Source organism: Coffea eugenioides, chromosome 2, assembly GCF_003713205.1.
Source record: "Coffea eugenioides isolate CCC68of chromosome 2, Ceug_1.0, whole genome shotgun sequence".
Lineage (NCBI taxonomy): Eukaryota > Viridiplantae > Streptophyta > Magnoliopsida > Gentianales > Rubiaceae > Coffea > Coffea eugenioides.
Window position 1 is genome coordinate 78396360 of NC_040036.1, and position 23333 is coordinate 78419692.

Sequence of the window (23333 nt, forward strand, 5' to 3'; positions counted from 1 at the left end):
GTCCCACGTCCGGTATACACTCTTAATTTCTCAAAAACTAACCGATACTAGAACAATCATTTTAAAACTATATTTACTCATAAAATTTATTTTTAAAATTTTCGAATAAAGAAAATGTGGAAAAACGTGCAATTAAAAGAAATTAAAACCTAGAAATTAAGAAAATTACGGGTCCTCACACTAAGTAAAAAAGTTTAGGGATCAAATGGACAAATTTTCCAATATCTTTTCCTCCAATTTAAAGTTTGTCAGAATTATTATCTAATAATTAAAACTACAATGAGTGGCGTTTGATAAAATAGAGACTTGGCAGCTGAAATTTAAGTATTAAAAATCTGAATTTGTTGATTTCATTAATCCCAAGCTTAAACTTTTAATTACTTAGCACATCAACCTCTCAGTGCAGGCGAGAAGCATAGATATTCTTCGTCTTTCACTCGTATTCTTCTACTACTAATTTTATCTTCTACTTTTCTGGGGAAAAAAAAAAAGTGTGTGCAAATATATGTTCTTTTTCGACTCGAAATGTTCTGCAATTCTGTCATTCACAACATACTTAAAGGGCAGCATATATCAAGAGAGACATAAAGGGAAGGAATATGGCAGCAGAGTTTCAAAGAAGGGCTCCAGCAGATATATAATACAAGTGACACTCAAATTGAAACATCAACAATTGATAAGAATGGAATGCAGAAGTAAACGGCAATGAAAGGTTACATCTATTCTGTGAAAGCAATTAAAAAAATAACAAATGATAAGAAGCTTGTCCTGCGAGCATCTATCTTGCTCAAGTCATGACTAACCTTTTCACAGGAACAAATATAAAAATCCCAGAAACTGAAAATTCAAAACCTACAAGAGATTGTTAATGGAAACTTTACAGCCAAAAGTTTCTTTACTAAACTAAGATGAAGTATCAATATGATCTTTTTAAGGGAAAAAAGAGAGAGTTGCCTATCCTATCTACAAAAATTTATGACTACCCGCAAACTTCTCGGGGAATATAAGAAAGAAAGAAAGAAAGAACGAAAATCTTCTACAAAATTGATCAACATTGGTATATAAAAACACATCTTTTCTTCATATTGTGCTCCTGTTGAGTACACTGAAGTCACAAAGATCAAAATTGATTCATATGAGACTCTCAAAAAATTGCTAATCGGCTAGCTCACTTGTGAGTTCACGCTGATGCATGCTACCCACTTCTCGGTGACATCACCAATCCAGCTGCGCAAGCCAATAAATAAAATTGTTACTGCTGGTCAAATCTTAAAGAGCTACGTGGTTATCGATCATTTCTGCTGCTGGTCCAGTCCTAACAACAAAGAAAAATGTACTATCAACTTCTGAAGGACCCCATTTTGGCAGCAATAGTGCAAATATCTAGATACTGCAGCAACATGCATGGAAGTTCTCTTTTGCCAACTTTTTCAGGCGATCCCATGAATTGTATATCATATCAACCAGATATTGGAACCACATAACAGTACAAACATCAAAAATAAGATCAGATACAGCAGGATGGTAAACACAGCAACATTTGGGCCCGAGGTACTCCAAATAAAGATTATCAAAAAGGTTGAAGATGGGATACATGGGACTGAAAATCTGTAACATCTTGTCCATCTCCTTGATCTATGGAGCCAGGCTTGCTGAACCTAAAATACAGTATGCAAAATTTTTCAAAGCATCAGAGGCTAAGGAGGCGCCAAAATTGATCTCTCATATCATCATGCACACACAAATTATTTACTTGCTTTAGACTAGCCAAGAACAGAATTATACTCGTCCAAACTACTTAATAGACGGAAAAGAAACGTGGCCAAACTCAGTTCCACAAAAGATAAGAAGCAAGCACTAGTCAACTCACAAACAGTCTAAAGATATACATGCAAAAGACAAGAAGTGTGATCTAAAATCAAATCAAGGCAAGACAAAGAAAAAGAATGAAGAAGATAATATACTTGCATATCTCTTCAAGGAACCATTGCAGTTAATGGCTGTTGGTATCCTCCTCCTCTCTTGACCGAGAGAGAGTATCTCTGGCCAGTCTGAATTTAATCTTCGAGCAAAATCCGCAACTTCCCTGATAAAGAAAGGAAAATCTATTGAACATGTATATTTACAGGCATGGAAGATCTCTGTATTGTGAAGTAGAAAGAGCAAAAGCTAAGCATATGGTCCACAAACCACACAATAACAGAGTAATTGACAGTTTGGGGGTGGCAATAGGCAAAAGTAAAGATTTAACTCTTCGTCACTTTTCAGAAAGAAAAGGAAACATTTGAAATGAGATTGTGTAACAGAGAAGCAACAAAATTTCTAAAGTAGACATCACTAATCTGAGCCAATGTTTAATTTCTGTGGTCCTTCAAAATTTAACTGGAGAAATCAACACAGTTTAACAGTGAATCTACTCATGGTGCACCTAGATGTTGAAGCATTGCGTATGTCTGGGAATCAAGATTGTCAAATTGACTTTGAAGTAAAAGTAGAAGCTTGTAGAGTTACAACTAACAAGTGAAAGCAAATTTCTCAAACTCGAAATAGGTCTTGAATTTAACATAGGCTCAATGAGACTGCAATACTCTGAGGAGATATTGCTACAAAAAGAAACCAGCTGCAGGGTCTGAGCACTGAGAACAGCGAAAGTTACAAGTCTAAAGAAAACACACAGAGCCATTGATCAGTTAAAAAGTTTCAATCCTCAGACCGATCGAGCCATAACATCAAAAGCAGTCTCACATTTTCACGTCACCCAAAATTTTGAAAGAATTGGTCCCAAGACTGCTTGAGCCCCATGAAAAGGTAGACCCATAAACAAACTATGGAAAATCCAACTACTTCCAGAGAGCACACATTAGAACTGCTGCAGCTATAATTAGAAATATCAGACTCCTACAGAATCATAAAAATTAAGGAGATCCACGTTTTATCACAAAATTAAATACATTTTCTCAAAGGAAGAACTGTATAGAAAAAGATCTTTTGTTTTCTAGTTCTGCCTTAAGGAAATTCAGAAATGACGTAAACCAAGCCAACCAACATTGCCAATCAGGATCTTGCCACCCACCCCAAACAGCGGAAAAAAAGGAAAAAAATGAAAAGGGAGAGAACCCCGAAGAAAATAAAGCAGCAGCATAAGAGAATGAAAGTTTGTCTGCATAGGCAGTTCTTGTATATGTTAGACAACTGCAGATGATTGCCAATAAAGCATAATTAGAAACCTAAAGCAATCACCCTTACTTATCAATCTTCTCTTGCATAGCTGGGTCAATATCATCAAACTCATCATCAGGTGAAAAGCCTTCTTCTATATACGGCAGCTTCGATGGATTACCAGGATCGCTTAGAAGGTGATCACAGGCTGCAGCATCATGACATGTAGAGTCAAGCCCATTTGATTCCTGCTACATGTCAAAGTGTCAGTTCTTTTCTCTCTCATGTCTGCACATGTAACCGTGGAAGGACCTACGTATTCTCTCTTTTTGTAGGGATCCCTTAAATAGATGTTGGATTGGTACAACTACGACAAGCAAATGGGAAATATAGGGAACAATTAGGTATTATACCAACCTTATCAATGTGTACAGCATTGCTGGATAAAGATGTGCTATTTGAAGTACTAGCGTCGTTTCCTGGGGTGTTCTTCTGTGGTTCCTTCCTTCGTCGATTCTTCTTTTTGGTCTTAGAAGTTTTGACCACTTTGGACTCTGTAAGCAAAAGAAGCAATCCCAGTATTCCAGAGAACATTAAAATAACTTGAAAGATTACAGCAAGAGAACGAATGGCGGGATGTACAGATGGCATATTAAAAGTAGCTGGTAAGACAACCTGATAATTCCGAAAGCAAAAGCATCACATGAAAACTAGTTGAATACTCCTTGGGGATCTTATTACATGACACAGTATGAAAAAATAGGAAATCATCTAAGTGCAAAAAAACACATTCACTAAAGGAATGTATAACATCACCAGCTGTACCTTGACCATTATCTTTCAATACTTACATTCGTTAAAATTTTCTAGTAATTTTGTAACCCCACAGAAACTGATATTTCAGACTTCTTATCTGGCTTTCAATTCAGGCAATAAACTAACTAGACACTAACGTGACACTGGAAACCTATAGGAAGAAAGGAAGAAGCCAGTAGAAATAGAAATTACAATCTCTCTTTCATACTCTCAAAGAGGCACGCACACACTCTCAAACATGAAGACATCCACAAAATTGTGCCTCTCTTGTAAAAACGAGCACACAAAGTGACGAGGTTGTTTTCCTAAAGATTTTTTTCTTTCTTATTCAAGCAATAATACTTAATCAATGGCCCAGTTTCCCAATTTGATAGATTCTGAAAACAGGATTCATGCCTGAATTCTTCATCTCATGCCCCAGATGAACAATGCTCAGGCAACACAGGAAACTAATCACTATAATATGTGTGGTGATGCTATTTTCTATCACAGGTTCATCAATTTTGTGGTTTCCAGGATTTTAAAATTGACTCTAGGGCCCTAGAACATTACTAACAGGTTTATCGGACATGTCCTGAGATAAACATTCTGCAAAGTGTCCGTTGTCCGCAAGTTGGTAATTGAGTTTCCATTTATTTAAAAAAAAAAAAAAAAGAAGTCTTTGATCAGGAAAGTTAAAGGGGTTCCTTTCTACCCTTAGATCATCAAGGTCTTTCCCTTGTTAAACTAATGGCAAGTCTAAGGCAAAGATGATTCCCTTTTGGGGGGCTCTAGCTTCGAAAACCTAAGACGCAAACACACTTTCCAAAGAAAGAAGAACATGCACACAAAAGGGACTACATGCCTCTACATACTTAAAACTACAGATTTCTGCTGCTAAAAAAGTAATGGCATCATAAACTTTACCCATGCCAAAACCAACTATGGAGCAAATGAAAATGACTGGGAACGTTGATCAATCAAGAGATCATGAAAAATCATTCCAAAGAAAAATGTCAGATAATATACCAGTATCTTGTAAGCAAAGAAAACACAATCACACAACTCTCAGAATAAGAACACAAATTACCTGCATCTCCACCATTAATAAAAGATAAGAGGTCCTCAACTGATCGCTCATCCACACGCTCTTCTTCAATTTCAACATTCTAGAGGAAATGGCATTCAAATTGACTCAGTTTCACACCAAACAAGTTAACTTACATCAATTGTGATAAGTATTAAAGCAAGGTAACCAGAGGGTTTGAACAGTGTACTGTTAGTGATAAAATTAAAAGCAATAATAACAACAGCAAGGCTAGCACAGAGTTCCGATTTAGTAAGAGAAGTCACAATCACCTTTAATCTCTCCCTTTCCTTCAATTCTTTCCTTTTTCTAGCATATAACCTATTTAACAGCCGAATTCGCGGGTCATCAATTGTATTCTTTATAGGTTCCAGCTTCTCTTCCTGGATCAATTAAATATATCAAAAACAAAAAAAGGACTAACATGGTAAAGCAGTTCATCTCCATGACATAAAGAAAGGACATCAAGCATGTACACTGCTTGCAAGCAGAAGACACCTCAGTAAGGTCATCAGGAAGATGAAAGATATCACGTATCTCTTCAGGAGTCTTCCCCTCAATCATTCGTGCAAGTGCACGACTAGTAAGATCAACCAGAGGCTTCAGTTGCAAACTGTCAGCAGCAGAAGTCAACTCACAGAGCCTTTTTGTATCCATCCTAATAAATTTCTCATCAAAAGACTTCCGCTCCTGCATAAATGAACAGCTAGAAATTAACCTACTTTTCTTGTTTTCGTGCATGCAACTCAAAAATCACATTAAGGTTTAAAAATAATTTTTTTTCTCAATCATTCAAATATGACAAAGTTCAGACTCTATTTAGCAGAAGAATAATGAAAGAAATATCTCCACCAAAAAATGTTCGACACGAAAAACTTATCGTCACCAACAATTCTCAGCAGCTGGGTATGTAAGTTGCAGAATAAACCTAGTCAGCGTATAACATGAGATAATAATAAGGTAATGGTCCAATGACTTCATATGAGTAAGATGGCTTGATAGTGATATCAAGGTATACTCATAAAAAGTTGCCAAATCTTAATCTAGCTGGGTTTTCGCTTATATATCATTCATTCTAAAGAAAATGCTGAAATTCTTGGAATAACTTTACACCACTCCAAATTAAGTCTTGCTCATAGTTTTCAACGGGCAAGAAAACCCAAATGATATCAGGATGAATGGCAATCAACACTCTGCACACATTACTTTTCTGCTCTTGTCCATCAAATTTACAAACCTTGTTACTGCGCCCTGGTACTTGATGAAATCGGCAGTAATCAAGAATCAGACTCAACATGGCTGGACTGACCCGTGAAGGAAGAGAGATGGGGTAAGTCTTTGATGATCCCATGCCTGAATGTATCTCATGACATATCCAAGGACAAAAAACAGCAACCTCTTGCTCAACTTGTTGCAATGAACCGTCTGAGGTCTGAAGCCATATATATGACTTCATCATCTGACAATACAGGCAGAAGTATTATAATCCACAATGTAGATTGTCTAAATGAAACAAGGGTATAAAATAAGGGTTAATTTTTCTTGCACCATGAGTGTCCTTTTTTTTCACACTAGCTATTTGGTTACATGACACGTAACCGCATTCAGAAAACTTCAAAATTTCTTTTTGCACATATGTCATCCATCCAAGCACAGTGCTAAAAAAAAAACTATTTACACTGACACTATAAAAAATTAATCCACATAATAAAGAAAATAAGAAATTAAAGTTGAAGAAGCAACTGAACTAATTCAAATAGACAAATGTGGTTGAGATAAGAATAAGCTTTATTGAGCCAGACATGATGGTTTTAGGAAAAGCGGTGTCCGATAAGGGAGGGGAAAAACGGGCACCAATGACCGCAAAGCATATAATAAGATCAATGACCACAGTTTTTTTTTTTTTTTGAGCAAGATCAATGACCAAAGTTGTCATCTTATAATCTTACCTTTTCATCTATTACACTCTTGATTTTGTGGAAAGATATTTAAAAATCCGATACAAATTATATCACCAACTTCTTATGATATCTCAAAAAAGATACAAGAAGGATAATGGGAAGTCTTAGGGATTACTTGAAATAAAAAACACACCCAGTAGTACATCAACTACAAAGCACTATTGAAGCACCTAAAACAATAAGTCAAACAACGTTGCCTAAGTCCATGATACTGATTTCTTGCTCCTGCTATCTGATCGCCAAATCCTTTTTTCCCATTACCAGTCATTGTTTTGTTTCCATAGGAACATTGCAATCAACTTCTGAAGAAGATGGCAGTGGACATGACTGCTTTAAAATTAGGGGTAATTAATAAGGTAAAAAGGTTCTTTATACAAAGAAAAAAAGGAAACAATTTACTAAATTAATAAGAATGCAGAGGAAAAAATCATAGGATAAAGATGTAATAATGCTTAAAATGCAAAGCAAAGTAATTTGCCGATGCATAACATACTCATTACATACCTCAGGTTTAATAATTTCCCTATCAGCTTCTGCCATTATTATCTTCTAAAGTTACAAAAGAGGGATTTCAGTTGAACCACTATCAAGTCAATCCTGCCAGTAAAAGTTGAAGGGTGTTAAGGCAATATGGTAAGTTTTTCTGAACATCAAAACCAATGGTCCTCAAACAAGGTGAGGTCCAAAGGAGCATGACACATGCACTTTGAAGTTCCTTTAACACAGACAAAGAGATATATCTTCGAACTTGTTCTCCCAATCCTTGTTCCAATAAATAAAAGCATAAATGCCAAAATTGCGAGCCATCAAAAGAACAACAATCAAAGACGCACACATCATTATGGAATACAACAAGATCAAGAACAATTCCAAAAAGAGTAAAGCAAAAATTTGACAAATGATTTAGAGAAACTGTATACCAAATAAACTCAATGAGACAAGAGCCCTATGGTATCAACAGCTCTATCTACAGATGTAAACTCGTCAAACGCAGATAACAAGATTATGTCTTGTGTAGTGCAAGTTTTTTTTGGGTACATCACGGAGAAGGGCGACATCCACAATTTGGCAAATTGGATGCCTGCTGGTAAACATTGAAAACCTAACAAGTAAAGTCGTTATTACTTTATGCACGAATGGACCAAAGATTTTGCCCAGAAGAATAGGGCCAGGTGCCATTTTTCTTCTGAAGTTCAAGTTGGTCAAGTGAAGCTAATGGAAATTTGAAGACATGAATCATGACTAATTTGAAAGATTTTCAAAAAATAAACATGTGCATTAAAAAAAAAAGAACAGAACATCTACAAGCATAAAATTTGAAGCATGTCGATAGCTTAATCCAAAATGACTGGCAAAACACATGGACCCATCCGTATACGTTCACCCTCATGCCATGTAACTAAGATGATTTTGATTGTCTTATTAAGTAAAGTGGCCCCAACTTGAAGTTCCCGAATCATCAAAGTGCCTACGTCAAGAGAAATTAATGATAGATACCAGGATGTGAGCAATGTCATATTAATTAAACATATAAACTAAAGCAATACTTCCAAACAAAACTCAAGGCTTCAATGTGACTTGAAGTTTGAAATGCACGTCCGCTTGGTCTAGAAGGCACTACATAGATTTAGTGTAGTATCCTATGAAAAGGAGACAAAGCAAACCCTAAACAGAGAAAAGGCAAGAAATGGAATATCCATTTGGACAGTCAAGAATCTTCTGAGCTTAGGGCTGTGGCAGCACTTAGGAGACAGTAACAACTAAGGTGAACTCTGATTTTTGCCCACAAAGAAGTAAGAAGCTCATGTGGCAATGGAGGATCCTTTCCAAAGGATCTCTCTCGATGGAGTAGTTCAGCACATGCCCAATTTAAAGGCTTGCAATTTAGAAACCACCACACTCAAACAGTAAGCATCAAAGTCCAAGTATCCTATGAAGGGGAGGGACTCCTTGAACCAGCTGCCCTGCATGAACATCATGTCAACCAGTGATGTTTCTAAGCCAGTGAACATGAACAAAAACCAATCTCAATTTGGCAGGTTTTGGAGCCCTTCAGAGTGCCCTCGACTAGACTAGTCAAGCTGTTTCAACTCGAATGCACAACTGTCAACTTTCCTTTGCAACTTGCCTCCAGTAGAAGATAAAGTTATAGATCTTGATCAGGTCAAAGCTTGCTTGATCAGTGGTTAACTTAGTTTCCTCTTATACACATCCATAAATCCCATTTCTTAATCTTGATCCATACCATTTGAGTAGGATATGAGAATCATATTTTTCTGTCCAAGCTTTTTTCGCAGTCTTCTTTTACACCTTTACATTTTGTATCTTCTCCAATCCCCTTCTTCCAGTTAATTTTGTTTTGCCAGTTTCTTTACCTTTTTCTTGAATAGCTACCCTAACCTAAAACTTTATTGCATTTTTCAAGTTTTATACTTGCAGATGTCAGCCATAACTCTCTATTTTCACTTCATCAATATGCCACTTTGGATACACCAGCTTTCCAATAGAAGCCAAGGAAACTAAGGGTTCCCCAGAATTTTCATACAACTTTAGAAGAAACAAATATTTATTGAACTCATGATTATCCCTTAGAAGAAACAAATATTTTTTCAAACAGCCACGCAATTATCCCTTGGAAAGGGATCTTTAGTCCCAAGGAAAACAGCATCCTAATGACTCTTTGGATGTATAATCCATTTCCAAAAATTTTCACTAATTCTCCATTTTCCTAAATGTATTAAAACTTCAAACTTATGTTTTTCTCTCCACAAATCTGCATCTAGGGTTTTGCAAACATAAAACAAGTATATCTTTCCACAAAATGCCCATACAAATTGTTCTTCTACTCAGCTCAACAAGTCTGACAAGAAATATTACGGCCAGTAATACAGATTATTGAATAAGAAAATTGGATGCGACTGCAGAAGTATGATCTTAAGCTACAAAAAAGATCAACTTCATCAAGGCCAAAATGATTGAAAACTAACTGAAACGTATCCTAGATAGCTAAGGGCTTAGTTAACAGCTAACGTGTCTATACAAGGAAAACTAAAGCTTCAGATTTGCTATTCCCCTAATTCCAGATTATTTCCCTTTCTCTTCATTCATGTCCCCATGCAATTAAAAGAAGAATAAACAAGAAAGGAAAATACATACGCTGATGAAAACAAAAACTAAAAATTACAAACTCCTTCCTCAATTTATATCTGAGTCCCAAGAAAAACATATGGCCGCTTCACCAAAAATGTAAAGTGCATAAATTTTACACTTCATTCAATCTTATCTCCCTCATTTCCAAGCTTATTATCCAAACCCCCAAACCGCGCCCACCCCCCTACCCAACCCATCCAAAATCAAATCTACATGGCACCAACATCCCACAAGAGCACAAATCAAAATTCAATCTTGAATAGATTCCAAACACGAATGCTAAAACCCTAATGAAAAACAGCCCATATATCCCAATAAACAATCCAAGAGCATCAAGCTGAATAAAAAAAAACAAGCAAATGAGCAAACGAAACTCAACTAGAAATCATTAAACCATCATAACATTTCCAGAACCAGATTGAAACCACAAAAATCAAAAACACACAAAAAAAAAAGAAAGGAAAAACACGTACGCCACAAACACTTGAATGCCCATTGAAAGAATGGTTTAATACCTCTAAAAAATTTAATCAAATAAAATCAAAGACAATGGGACTTTGAATTAGTGAATTGGTGGTTGTTGGGCGAATTAGAAAAAATAGATAAAAATGAGGAGGAAAATTTGGTAAAAACTGGGGAAATGGTGGTTTTGGTGGCGGTGGTGGTGGTGAAGGAGGAGCCAAGGAGGAGGAAGATTTAGCATGTCAGGAAAAGCGTTACCATCTGTGTATACATGGAAACAAGTATGTCATTTTCAGGGTGCGCCGCGTCAGCATTTGGAACATAATCTTTAACCCAACCCGGGAACTTGGCTCAGTTTTTTTTTTTTTTTCCTGCTCGGGTTACAACTTACAACTACTGCAATTCTTCTTTTTATTATTTACTCCCTCCGTCCCACTTTGATAGTCATGTTTTCCTTTTTCGTCTGTCTCAAATTGTAATCCACTTTCCAATTGAAGAATGTAGTTGTATTTTAATTTTTCTAAAATACCCTTATTCAATGTAAGTTATTGTTACTATAAACTTACCCCATTTAATGAGAGTTGATTCTTGTTTTACCATCAATTCAAGTTCCCATAAAGTTGTACCATATTTAATGTGAGAGTATTTTAGGAAAATAGCAATCTAAATTTATTTTTCCAACAAAGTTAACTACTTTTTGTTAAACTGTGTGAAAAAATAAACAAGACTATCAAAGTAGGACGGAGGGAGTATATTTTTACGAGTGATAGATGAGATTTAAGAAGCAGGAATGAAAAGAAAATTAAAACTCATGACAGTTAACTCACGAGACTTCAACAATCAAGGCTTTCTTGATTATTAATTATAGATAATTTGATAAGTCATTGATTTTTTTCCATATTTTTAACGAACATGTTAATTAATCAATTGCGATAAATTAGATCGGATTTGGCAGTTTTTCTTATGCAGCAGCACCTCGACATGGCACAAGCGCGAAGGGGTTCAAGAATCAGTTTTCTTTTTATGAGGGCTAAAATCACTTATTTTAGCTTTTTTAAAGTACTGATACTATATTTTCCTACACTTTCATCCTAAATTAATGCTTAATCCGAGTAATTATTATCATTTTAAATAGAACTGAATTCTATCTTTTGCAAGTTATTGTTACCTTTTTTGCCCAAGTTTTGAGTCGTGTAGTTTTTTAACTCTCAATTGCATTTAATAGCATCGAACAACTTCGGACTATGTCAGCTATGCAATTTATTTTCTTTTCGTATCTAGGCGAACTATACGATTTCACTTCGCATTTTTTTGTTGGCGAGCATTGAAAGACTATGATGTGCGTTGTCCATTTGGAAACACTAAAGACTAGTGATAGTATGACAATGAAAAGAAAATTGGAAAAAAAAAAGAGAAAAAGAATTCGGGACATATTAGTGTCGGATTTCAGTTTGAATCTTTTTATTGTTGATAGTATTTTGATGAGTATTAGTTTTTTCTACTAGTGGAAATGTGGGATTTAAGAAGCGGAAAGAGGGTAATTATTAAGGAATTAGAATTTAAAATCTATCTCCGTTTGAATTAGCTGTTTTTTGGAGTGTTTTTGAAAAATTTTGCTGTAATAGAGTTTTTAGATTATATTTTGGGATATTTTCAGAAAATATTTTGAAATATTTAAGAGTATAAGAATTTCTAGAATATATTTTGAGATATTTTTTAGAATTTTAAAAAAAATTTAAACTAATTTTTAGATTACCTTTTAGAGTATTTTTTAAAAAATTTTATTGTATTTGAAAAACACTACCATCCATACAGATAGTATATGTTTTCAGGCATTAGTTTTAACAATTAAATCAAAACTTTCTTGATAGTTAAATGAAAGCTTTTAACTTTATTTCAGCCGCCTTTTTTTATAATCTTTGACATTTAGGAGATGTAAAATTCTAAGAAAAACAGGGATAAGCTCAAGAATTTAAAGATACGAAGCGTTAATCATCAAGCAGACGAGCTTCAACACCTTCAAATTCAATGTTTGTAGTAAAAGAAAATGAAAATTCTTTTCTTTTCTTTTCCACTTCTAGGGGAAAAAAAAAAAGTCAATCCGTCAATACTCCATACATAATCGCTTCCAATTCATGAGACAAAAACCCAATTAAAACCATTTGGGCCTCCAAGACCTTGTATGGACGAGCTCACATCTTTGACCACCCCAGCGAATAACTTAAATTAAAAAGATCTTTGACAGCCCATCGAGGTGTCAATCATGCAAGCAATTTACCCCCAGAGTCCAGGAGGAGAATGGCACCGGTTTGCCGGCCCTAAACCCTACTTAACTGAAAAAAAAAAAAAAATTTGTTTTTGGAAACTAATTTTAACACAAATATAATCACCTTCCAATTAATTACACTAAACCCGAATGAGAAAACATAGAATATAAATGCCAAATTCAGCTTGACATAAACAGAAAACAGAAAAGGAAGTGCCAACCAAACCAACTTCAACTACTCTCAATTCTAGAAACTATTTCCCCCAACCCAAAACCCATAATAAAGTCACGTTTGGACTAAATCTCCGTTGCGTGTTTAAAGGAAAAAAATAAACACATTCTAAGTACTAAAAGTACTTCTAAATTGTTTGATAGCTATTTTTCTATAACTTAAAAAGATTCTAATTTTTTATAACTAACTAAAAAGTATTTTTGTTAAAAGTACTTAGGAAAAATGGCCAATTTCGTCCCTAATTTTTTTTTAGTACTGATGTAGTCCCTAACTTTTATTTCTGACTAATTTGATACTTAAACTTATTTCGCAATTCCAATTAAGGACCTTCGCGGTGGCACCACTACCTAAAACTGATATAGCTCCTAATTGACTAATTAAATAGGGGTATTATCACGAGACTGCAATAAAACAAGTAAATCGTATAAAAAATTACCAAATAAAATTTTTTAAATAGTGTAAAAAATCACCAGGTAAAACTTTTAATATTGTGATTTTTTACACAATTTACTTGATTTATTATAGCCCCGTAAGTGATGTTTCTAAATACCCTTGTTTAGCTGGTTAATTAAGAACCAGATTAATTTTAGATGGTGAAGCTGCCACGGAAGTCCTTAATTAGAACTGCAAAATAAGTTCACATATCAAATTGGTTAGGGATAAAAGTTAGGAAATATAAGTCAACACTAATGAAAAGTTTAAGGATGAAATTGATTATTTTTCCAAAGTACTTGTGTCAGAATGATTCTTTATAGGGTTAAATGCAAAAAAATCCCCACAAACTATATACCCAGTTGCAGTTTACCCCCTAAACTATAATAATAGGTATTTTGCCCCTTTGAATGATATGTTTGGACAAATCTACCCCTTTTATTTTAAGCATTGTTATTTTTCTTTTTCCCTATCATTTTCTTTTTAAATTCTTCCCTTTTTTTCCTTTAAACATTGTTTAAATAAGTAGACTAGATTAGTCAAAATTTGTTTATTTCTTAATTTCGTATGTCAATATTTTTAAAAAAAAAATCTATGGAATACAAATTTTTTTTTCCAAATGTTGAAGTCAATGTCATTTAAGAAATTGAACTTTTCAAATATATAATAACAAAATAGAGAAATTGATTAATCAATTATTAGTAGTATCAATAACAAAAAAAATGAACTACTATTGTTTTTTATTCTTATTTTTTATTTCACTACAAATAACAATTGCTAACTTTTCTTTTTTATGTGATATATAATATGTTACTTTTATTATAAGTAGTTGAGTAACTGTGAACTCTTAATTAGTTTATAGGTACTTAAATTGTTGAATTACTAGATTAATACACTTTATAATATAAGTTACATATATTTTGTAATAACAAAGAGTTTATGACAAATTATTAAGAATGAATTTAACAAATAAACAAATTAAAAAAGCAGTTTAAAAATATTAAAATTTTTGATGTAAGTCTTTTCACATCAGAGAAAGACGTTGGCTAGTTCCATGAGAGAAGGAGAACAAAAAGAAAGTAAAAGGAAAAAAATGAAAAAAGCTAATAGAGAAAAAAAAGAGAAAGGATTTAAGATAGTAGGGGTAATGTTGTCCAAACATATCATTCAAGGGGACAAAATGCCTATTATTATAATTTAGGGGGTAAACTGCAACTGGTTATATAGTTTGTGGGGTTTTTTGCATTTAACCCTTCTTTATAAGCAATCGCAACTCGAGACCTAAGTGGCCTTTCGTCAAGACAGCGAGAAAATCTAGAAACTAAACGCTTTCACGATGCGAAAAGCCTGGGAAGCGTGAGTCTCTGATGAGTCTCGTGAGCCTTATTCCGTAACGCCTATACATTTGATTCTTTTTAGGGAAGCCGGCCTTTGCCGCTTTTTGTAACGGTCCAAAGAAACCCTTCCTTCTTTTTAGGAATGATGGATGCTTTTGGAAGGGCCAAAGCCTAAAAGCCTCTCAACACTTTAATTAATTCCAATTCACTTGATAATGCTATCTTAAGCATACTCAATTAGGTGAAATCTGCATTTGTGGACAAAAAAGCAATCATTTGGTGAGTTTTTAAATATATCCTTGGTGGGTTACTTGGTTCTGAAATTTGTCAAGCCATTAGGCAGAAAAGAGGAGTTGTTGATGATGATGCATGATTATTCCTGTTCTCAAAGTGGCGTAGGCTGTAGGCCGACCCCGGCAAGAATGTGGATCAAATTATGGATTCAAAGCTTTTAAAATAGGAGAAAAGAAAGCTGGATAAAGTTGCTCGTCTTAAAATAATTAGTACCACTTCCAAAGAAAGAGGATAATGTAGCACAGCCTTCTGTGCCGGCCTTTCTCATGAGACTGGCTGTTGCCTATCCTTTTGCCTTTCCAGGAAGGAAGATCACCCCCAAATACACGACCGCTTTCAAACAATAGTAGTGTTGTTAGTTAGATCCGGATTGGACCAACGGTTCTGACTCAAAACCGTCAAAAATCAACCAAGCCAGTCACCTAATTTATTAATTGGAATAGAAGCACCATCAATTAGTATAAACACCAAAATTACTCGTATCCGTAAATGATCTCTAAACCAAGAAGTTTTGTCCCCTGTCATCTCATCAATTTATCATCAGCGATTGTGACTTGTATTAGAAAGCCATATTCCCAACAAAAAGATCTCAAATTGGGTATGATTTGTTTCAATTTAGTTTTGCAAGTAGTTTTAGAGAATGGACATATTTCAAACATGAATTCACATTTTTACATATAATTTTTAAGTATGTATTTAATTGCAAGCCTAATATTTTTGGAACATTTTGTATAGTTTGCTGAAATATAACCAAGAACTTAATTTCAATATTTCTAAAAATTTATTAAAATATAAAATAATTATGACATCATACAGATGTCAGCGAATTCTTAACAATGGTTCAACCAATCCGATCAGTTAACTTCTGACCCAATAGTTTAGTTGAGTTGATATCCGATCCGAATTTAATAACATTGCTTTTAAATCAGGCACCTTCTTCCCTTTGATGATTTTTTGACTTTTTAACTTGAATAGTTTCCCTAGCAAGACCAGATTTCACGTCAGCATTGATTAAAAGACAGAACAAAAAACTTCCCCAAGCATAACCAAAAACTACTTTCCAATCCTAAATTTCTTAAAAATGAAAAAAAGAAGGGCTATATCTACACCGCTGGCTTTTAAATGAATCTACAGCCCATGCTGTCATCGAAAGGCTTTCATGAAATTTTAGCTTCAAGAAAAGGTTTTAATAGATATTTCAACTACTCCGTCTAATATATAGTATTATATATAAAACTCTTTCAATCGTTATTTTGTATTGTTTAGAATTTTTAAAATTCGTGAAAGTATCTACAAATTAAAGGTGAAAATTTACTAATAAAGAAATAAAATGATAATAAACTCAAGAAAGGTAAGAGTAACATGTAACTTTCAAAATCATAGTCACGTCTACGAAATCCCTATCTTCCACTAATGAGAAAACTGACAAGTGGAAAGCTAGCTGGAGAATGGAACATCATCACCAACCACATTCTTCTATATAAAGTCACTCCTCCTTCTATCGGACTCCTTCACCAACCAAACTCATAGCATTTGTATATAAATCACATTCCCCATTAATCGAAGGCTTAACCAGAGAGAGTAATGGAGGGGAAAGAGGAGGATGTAAGGCTAGGAGCCAACAAGTTCTCAGAGAGGCAGCCACTGGGGACCTCAGCACAGACCAAGGACTACAAGGAAGCACCACCTGCTCCCTTGTTTGAGCCTGGTGAGCTGCAGTCATGGTCTTTCTGGAGAGCAGGCATTGCAGAGTTCATGGCGACTTTCCTATTCCTTTACATCACTATCTTGACTGTAATGGGGGTGGCAAGGTCTAATAACAAATGTGCTTCTGTTGGTCTCCAAGGCATTGCTTGGTCCTTTGGTGGCATGATCTTTGCCCTTGTCTACTGCACTGCTGGTGTCTCAGGTACATAAATAGTCCTAATTTCATTGCATTGTCTTACCCTTCTGGAAGCAACAATCTTAGTATACATGGTACAAGCAGTTGAAAGTACAATAGTTTATCCAGATCATATGGTCATCTGAACTTTCGCTTCAAACATACACAAGATGGCATTTTTCATCTGCTGTGCTGTCTTCTTATAGCTTAAAAACTTGTAGTCTAGATCTACTTACGTGTTATCCATTTTGAGGTTTTTTTTTGTGTCTTTCATCAATAATTTCAGTTGCCTTGTTGCAGTAGAAATCAGAATGATCTTCTATACACTGTTGGTCCTGGACTTGCTCGTTTATTTTTTCAAGAATTGTTTTTAGGGAGAGCTAAATTAATTTGCAACTTGTAGCATTAGTTTTGAAACTTGTACAAAATATGAATTTAGGATGAACGGATGTGGCTTTCGCATTTTCCTCATTTCTTTTCAAACTTCTAATAAATTTTAGGGAGTAATTCAAAAGAGCTAGTATGTTAACATTCTTCTGTTTTTGCAAGATCCATGGGCTGGTCATTAAATTGGCTTTACATACTTTGAGTACTGCTTTGAGTTCTTCAAGCTTCACTGGACTTTTGCTTGCAATGATATGTTTCTTTTGCTTGATCACGATCAGGTGGACACATAAATCCAGCAGTGACGTTTGGACTGTTCCTAGCCAGGAAATTGTCCCTAACCAGGGCAATTTTCTACATTGTGATGCAATGCCTTGGCGCAATCTGCGGTGCCGGTGTGGTTAAAGGGTTTCAGCCATCGCTATATGAGAGTAAAAATGGAGGTGCAAACTTTGTGAGCCATGGTTACACCAAGGGAGATGGGCTTGGTGCTGAAATTGTTGGTACATTTATTCTCGTCTACACTGTCTTCTCCGCCACTGATGCCAAAAGAAACGCAAGAGACTCCCATGTTCCCGTAAGTATTGTGCTGCTACTATTATACCTACATAATCTGCACTGTGATTCACAATCAAGTGCGATGTGTAACTGTTAAATCTGTTGCATTTTTACATCTTTCTCATGACTTCGTACAGGATCTATCATTGAAATGATGGACAATTATTTCTAGTCTTATAGGATATTCTAAATTTAATTGCTCATCAATATATGCGGGCGATTAGAGCAGATAAATGGACAATAGTGCTAAATCAAGTTGAATTTTTATACACTTTAAAAGCACATCATGTGAGTAGTATGTAACTTTGCTAATATTTTCTTTTGTTCTTGTTTTGTTGGAATACTGCAGATTTTGGCTCCTCTCCCCATTGGGTTCGCTGTGTTTTTAGTTCACTTGGCAACCATCCCCATAACAGGAACTGGCATCAACCCTGCCAGGAGCCTTGGAGCTGCCATAATTTACAACAGAGACCATGCATGGGATGGCCATGTGAGTTTCCATACAACAAATTAATACTGCTACTTAATCATCCTGGTTCTTCCATATATACTGAAACATTATTGTCTTTGCAGTGGATCTTCTGGGTAGGACCCTTTGTAGGGGCAGCACTTGCAGCACTCTATCATCAAGTTGTAATCAGAGCCATCCCTTTCAAGAGCGGAAACTGAAACATGTCACCTTTGTTATTGTATTTAACAGTTTCTTGACCGTCTAAGTTTATTTTTACTGTAATCTATGGAGGGTCTTTATTACTTGTATTGGTGTGAATGAGGTTGGATTGAGTAATTAACATTAAATTAAAAAGAAAAGAGAAGAAAGGGCAAAAAAAAAAAAGGGTTGTCGGAGAATGTAATGCTATTGTATCAACTTCTTAATTTTTTTTTTTTTTTTAAAAGTTTGATTCCCCTAGTATTTTTACTTCGGTCATTTCCTATTTTTTGGCCTCTTCCTTTGAAGAAGAGAAAAAAAAATAGAAAACCTTGATTTTATTTTACTGGAATATTTTTTTTTTGAGAGATATTTCTTCGATTCTAATTGATTTGATTTTATTGGAATATATTTTTTTTCCGAGAAATTACTTGGATTCTAATTCTGTGAGATTTCCTATCGCCATAGGCCCATTAGTTAGCACAGCGTGTGCTAGGAGTAGGAGCGTGCAAAATCGAAAAATTTCAATTTTCTAACCTAATTTGAATTGAATTCAGAATTTCCGATTTCCAATTAGACGAAATCGGTCCGGTAATGAGATTTTTCAAATCAAAAATTCTAATTTCGAATTCACAATTTGAAATCGAAATCGGAATTCGGAATTTCTATTTCGATTTTAAATCCGTTTTTCATATATAATATAATATTTATATAATAAAAATTTTTATATTTATAAATTCGGTGAAATCGAAATTGACCGAATTCGAATTTAGAGTTAGTGAATTTGAAATCGAATTCGACCGAAAATTCTAATACCTAAATTTTGAAAAATTATAATTTTAAAGTTCTGAATTACCGATTTTGATTCTGATTCAGACCCTGGCTAGGAGCATATGATAGCAGGACAAATTTCTCGATCCAAGTCCGAAAAGTTAAAAGGAGCAATAATCGTAACACATCCAAAACCACAACGAGATGGTAGGGAATATCACGGGCCAACAAGGCCCAGCATCTTGTGTGGATGTGAAGGAGTCCAATAAAATTTAAGAAGCCACTGTAGATCTACTACTATGGTCCTGTTTTTTTTTTCCAAAGCCAGAAGACTTTTTTGATAGATTACTAAAGTTACTCCACAGGAAACCACAAAAGCCGGCAACTCTTGTGGTTCCTGAGGACCCTAATAAACCACCCCAAACCCCCCCCAAACTCTCAATGTGGGATACACTTCTGCACTCAAGCAAACCCAGCAGGGAGCCCTGCTACTAAGACCTAAAGAGACCCCAAACCCCCCGGTTAGGCAGTGTGTCTTTTTTCCAAAAGCCAGAAGACTTTTTTGATAGATTACTAAAGTTACTCCACAGGAAACCACAAAAGCCGGCAACTCTTGTGGTTCCTGAGGACCCTAATAAACCACCCCAAACCCCCCCCAAACTCTCGATGTGGGATACACTTCTGCACTCAATACTATGGTCCTGTTTGGCACACTAATTTTTTTGCCAAGTTTGTGGCCTATAAGTTTTTTAATAATTTTACCTAGGTGAGGCGGCCTTGCAATCTTTGTGAGGAGGCGAGTGCGGGGCGGTGTCCATAAATTCCAGCAATGTGGATGCAGATGTGATGGAGGCAGCTACAATTTCCTCTCATTTAGTGAGTGCGACATTAAAGATTTATGTGTTTTTTCTGCACAAAATTTATAGATTTAGCAAACTCCTCTCACTTACAACCCCCCACCAAAAAAAAAAAAATCCCAATATTCTGCCAAAGCGAGGAGGTATGTTTTGCAGTACGCGTTCACCCTCAAGCATATAAATTGGAAAATTTTAACACAATTTTTTTGTATCCAGTTATCCATGCACTTAGCTGATAAGTTTCTTCTTCTTCTTCTTCTTCTTCTTTCTTTTTTTTTTTTTGGTTAAGGCGTGTAATAATAAAGTTTTGGGTGGATCCAACTTTAATTATTATTGCAGTCAGACACGTATCGAGGTCACAAATCAAATTCTTACTAATTACCTTCTTTTTTTTTTTTGGTGGGCATAGGATATCTTGTCCAAACTAATCTCCTGCAGCTGTGCAGAGTTTGCCCAAAACGCACAACATGTTACCAGCAGAGGTCGATCTGAAGACCTCGAATAACTACCCGAAAGCGGTTATCATACGAGCTGCCTGTTGAGGGCTTACTAATTACTTATTAATACAGTCATAATACATGTAACAGAGCTTGAATAAATCGTCCATCAACACAATCATTGATCATTATACAAGCAGTGAGACTCTTTAACATATCACCTTTGTTGAGCTGAGTGACCTGAACTTATCAACTCATCCAACATGCTCTGGCAATACATGGATAAGTTAGCCATAGCTGAAGAATTGGCACTTACCAGTACTTAAAGAAACACCAAACTCAGATGCTAAATTGCTGACTCTCACGAGTACTGTCTACTGACAAATGACCCCATTTGAACTGCCGTTGCTAGCTAATACTAAATTCAGAGGTGAAATGTGGTTGGTTTCCTTGATGTCAAATTATGCCGTGCTGAATTTGTCTTAGACAAGTTAAGATGTATTGCGATATGTTGCCTCTTATGGCGGTCCAACCTCCAAACTCGTTGGCTAATAATTAATGTTCCCAAAGATGGAGGCAAGATGATTTAAACTCGCCGACAATGCATGGCGGTGGAAATAGTGGTCATGCATCAATTTCCTTTCACACTGATAATCATTTCAGACATTTGTTCAAGAAAATTATAAAATTATCCCTAAATGATTTTATGAGAATCACAAAATTGTACGTGTAAATGTGCTTTAATGTTTATCCCATCCACAAACTCTCGCTGGACCACTACGGTTCGACCGAGCGGACACTGTGATCCATAGAATCACAAAAAATAATTTAAAAATACTTTCTCCTGCCTTATATTTAAGTGATTAATATCCACTTGTAAAATGAAGTTCTAGGCCAACGACAAATAGGAAAATTCTATGTTAAGCAATACATGACTAACCAACGTTGGGAGAGCTTCCCCGCAAGGGACTGACGCCACTCGAACAGGATTAGTCGCAGACCGTAAAATGGATGCGGATACCTGTGAATTATACATAAAAAAAGATATATGACTGACTTAAGTGATAGAAATAAAATAAAAAATGATCAACCTCCTTAATTTTAGGGATTTCCATGTTTGATATTAGGTTGCTTTTTGTCTAGAAATTTGATTGAATTAAGTGATAGAAATAAATTTAAAAAATGACCAACCTAACCTCCTTGATATTAGAGATTTCCATATTTGATATTAGGCTGCTTTTGTCCAGGAATCTTGTAATTAGTCTAGACCCGTTGAAATTTTTATCTCTTGCACCAAAGTCCCAAGTCACCTGTTTCCATGAACAAAATTGCAACAAAGGAAGGATTGTAGGGAATTAACCCAATTCAAGTATGCAATATACATGTACAGTTGGAAATTGACGAATGTTTTATCTGATTCGACATTAGGTTGAAATCCTAAAGAGGAAAGAAGGTAGTAGAAGCTGTGTAATTCTCACCTATTGCACCAACATCCTCTTGGCGCAGAAGAACAATTCAAATGGAACAAGAGGTTTGCATTTTTCATGAGGAGTACAATTTCCGACCAAACTATTACCATAACAGGTCATGTTGATAGACCTAAACAGACTGCAAATTCGATTATTAAGACACTCAGTTCAGTTTGGTACGAAAACGGAACACTTTCAAACTTTCTTAACATACTTTTAAGGGTGGTTTTTGTTTTTAATAATCTCTGGCCTGACTAAGATTTCTTCTTCCAATTGACAATGAATAAAAAACACACATTTTGCATAGCTAATTGCAACTCCAAGTATTCTTGATCAAGCCTTCAACTACTCCAACTACTGACAGACACCAGAACCAAATAACAACAATGACCAGCATTCCATTCCAATTCGAGAAATAATCGACACCAATTATGTTGTCTGCCCTGATGAATTTTGACACCCTTGTCCCCACACACACACATGTATGTATGTATATATATACGATTAAATCTTATATACACTGTCACACAATGACTGACAGTGTATACAATATCACAATTGGATGCATGACACATATGCAAAATTTGGGTTTCAAATTCAAATTCGAATTATGTGTCATGCATTCAATGGTGACAATGTATACACTGTCAGTGTATAGCAGATTAATCCTATATATATATATATATTCTCTATCCTCTTTGTTTATTTTTCCTGAAAAAAATATTGCTAGCGTTTTTCTTGATCGAAATTGCCTTTTGCTAATTCCTCCTGTAGTATTTCACCATACTACGTCATCTTAAGAATTTCTATATAGTGACGAATTTAATTCATAGTGTATGTTTTCTAATGGCCTTTTTTTTTTACACAATATTTTATAATGATGTAAAACATTCTGTCGTTTCTTTTTATATAAACTATAAAGTATCATTATTGGTTTCAGAACTTATTTTGCACTAACTATTTAGAATTTCAAAAATATTCTTGAACAACATCAAAAAGTTTACCTAGAAATGGTTTGGAAAAGTGATAAACTGATTAATTAAAAACTGAAGCTCTAAAACTAGTCTGACCAAAAGTGGCCGTCTCTATGGGATGAAGCCACTAGGGATGTAAGCGAGTCGAGCTACTCGCGAGTAGCTCGCAAGTAGCTT

At 35.1% G+C, this 23333-nt stretch overlaps 2 protein-coding genes across 3 annotated transcripts; one reads left to right on the top strand and one right to left on the bottom strand.

Annotated features, from left to right (window-relative positions):
- Positions 1 to 706: 706 nt before the first annotated feature.
- LOC113762471 (SKP1-like protein 21) lies at positions 707 to 10846 on the bottom strand. Of its 2 annotated transcripts, XM_027305934.1 has the most exons (11): positions 10668 to 10846; positions 7507 to 7599; positions 6279 to 6500; positions 5540 to 5731; positions 5314 to 5424; positions 5045 to 5123; positions 3577 to 3713; positions 3247 to 3407; positions 1965 to 2086; positions 1595 to 1658; positions 707 to 1315 (listed from the first exon to the last, which is right to left on the bottom strand). In XM_027305934.1, the coding sequence occupies exons 2-10, from the start codon at positions 7540 to 7542 to the stop codon at positions 1636 to 1638; spliced, it is 1083 nt and encodes a 360-aa protein (XP_027161735.1). In that variant the 5' UTR covers positions 7543 to 7599; positions 10668 to 10846; the 3' UTR covers positions 707 to 1315; positions 1595 to 1635. The 2 variants fall into 2 exon arrangements, with proteins under 2 accessions (XP_027161735.1, XP_027161734.1); XM_027305933.1 differs by lacking the exon at positions 1595 to 1658 and having other exon boundaries at positions 10668 to 10845.
- Positions 10847 to 16676: 5830 nt separating this feature from the next.
- LOC113760707 (probable aquaporin PIP1-2) lies at positions 16677 to 18809 on the top strand. The gene is made up of 4 exons (XM_027303390.1): positions 16677 to 17084; positions 17723 to 18018; positions 18349 to 18489; positions 18573 to 18809. The coding sequence occupies exons 1-4, from the start codon at positions 16760 to 16762 to the stop codon at positions 18666 to 18668; spliced, it is 858 nt and encodes a 285-aa protein (XP_027159191.1). The 5' UTR covers positions 16677 to 16759; the 3' UTR covers positions 18669 to 18809.
- The last annotated feature ends 4524 nt before the right edge of the window (positions 18810 to 23333 follow it).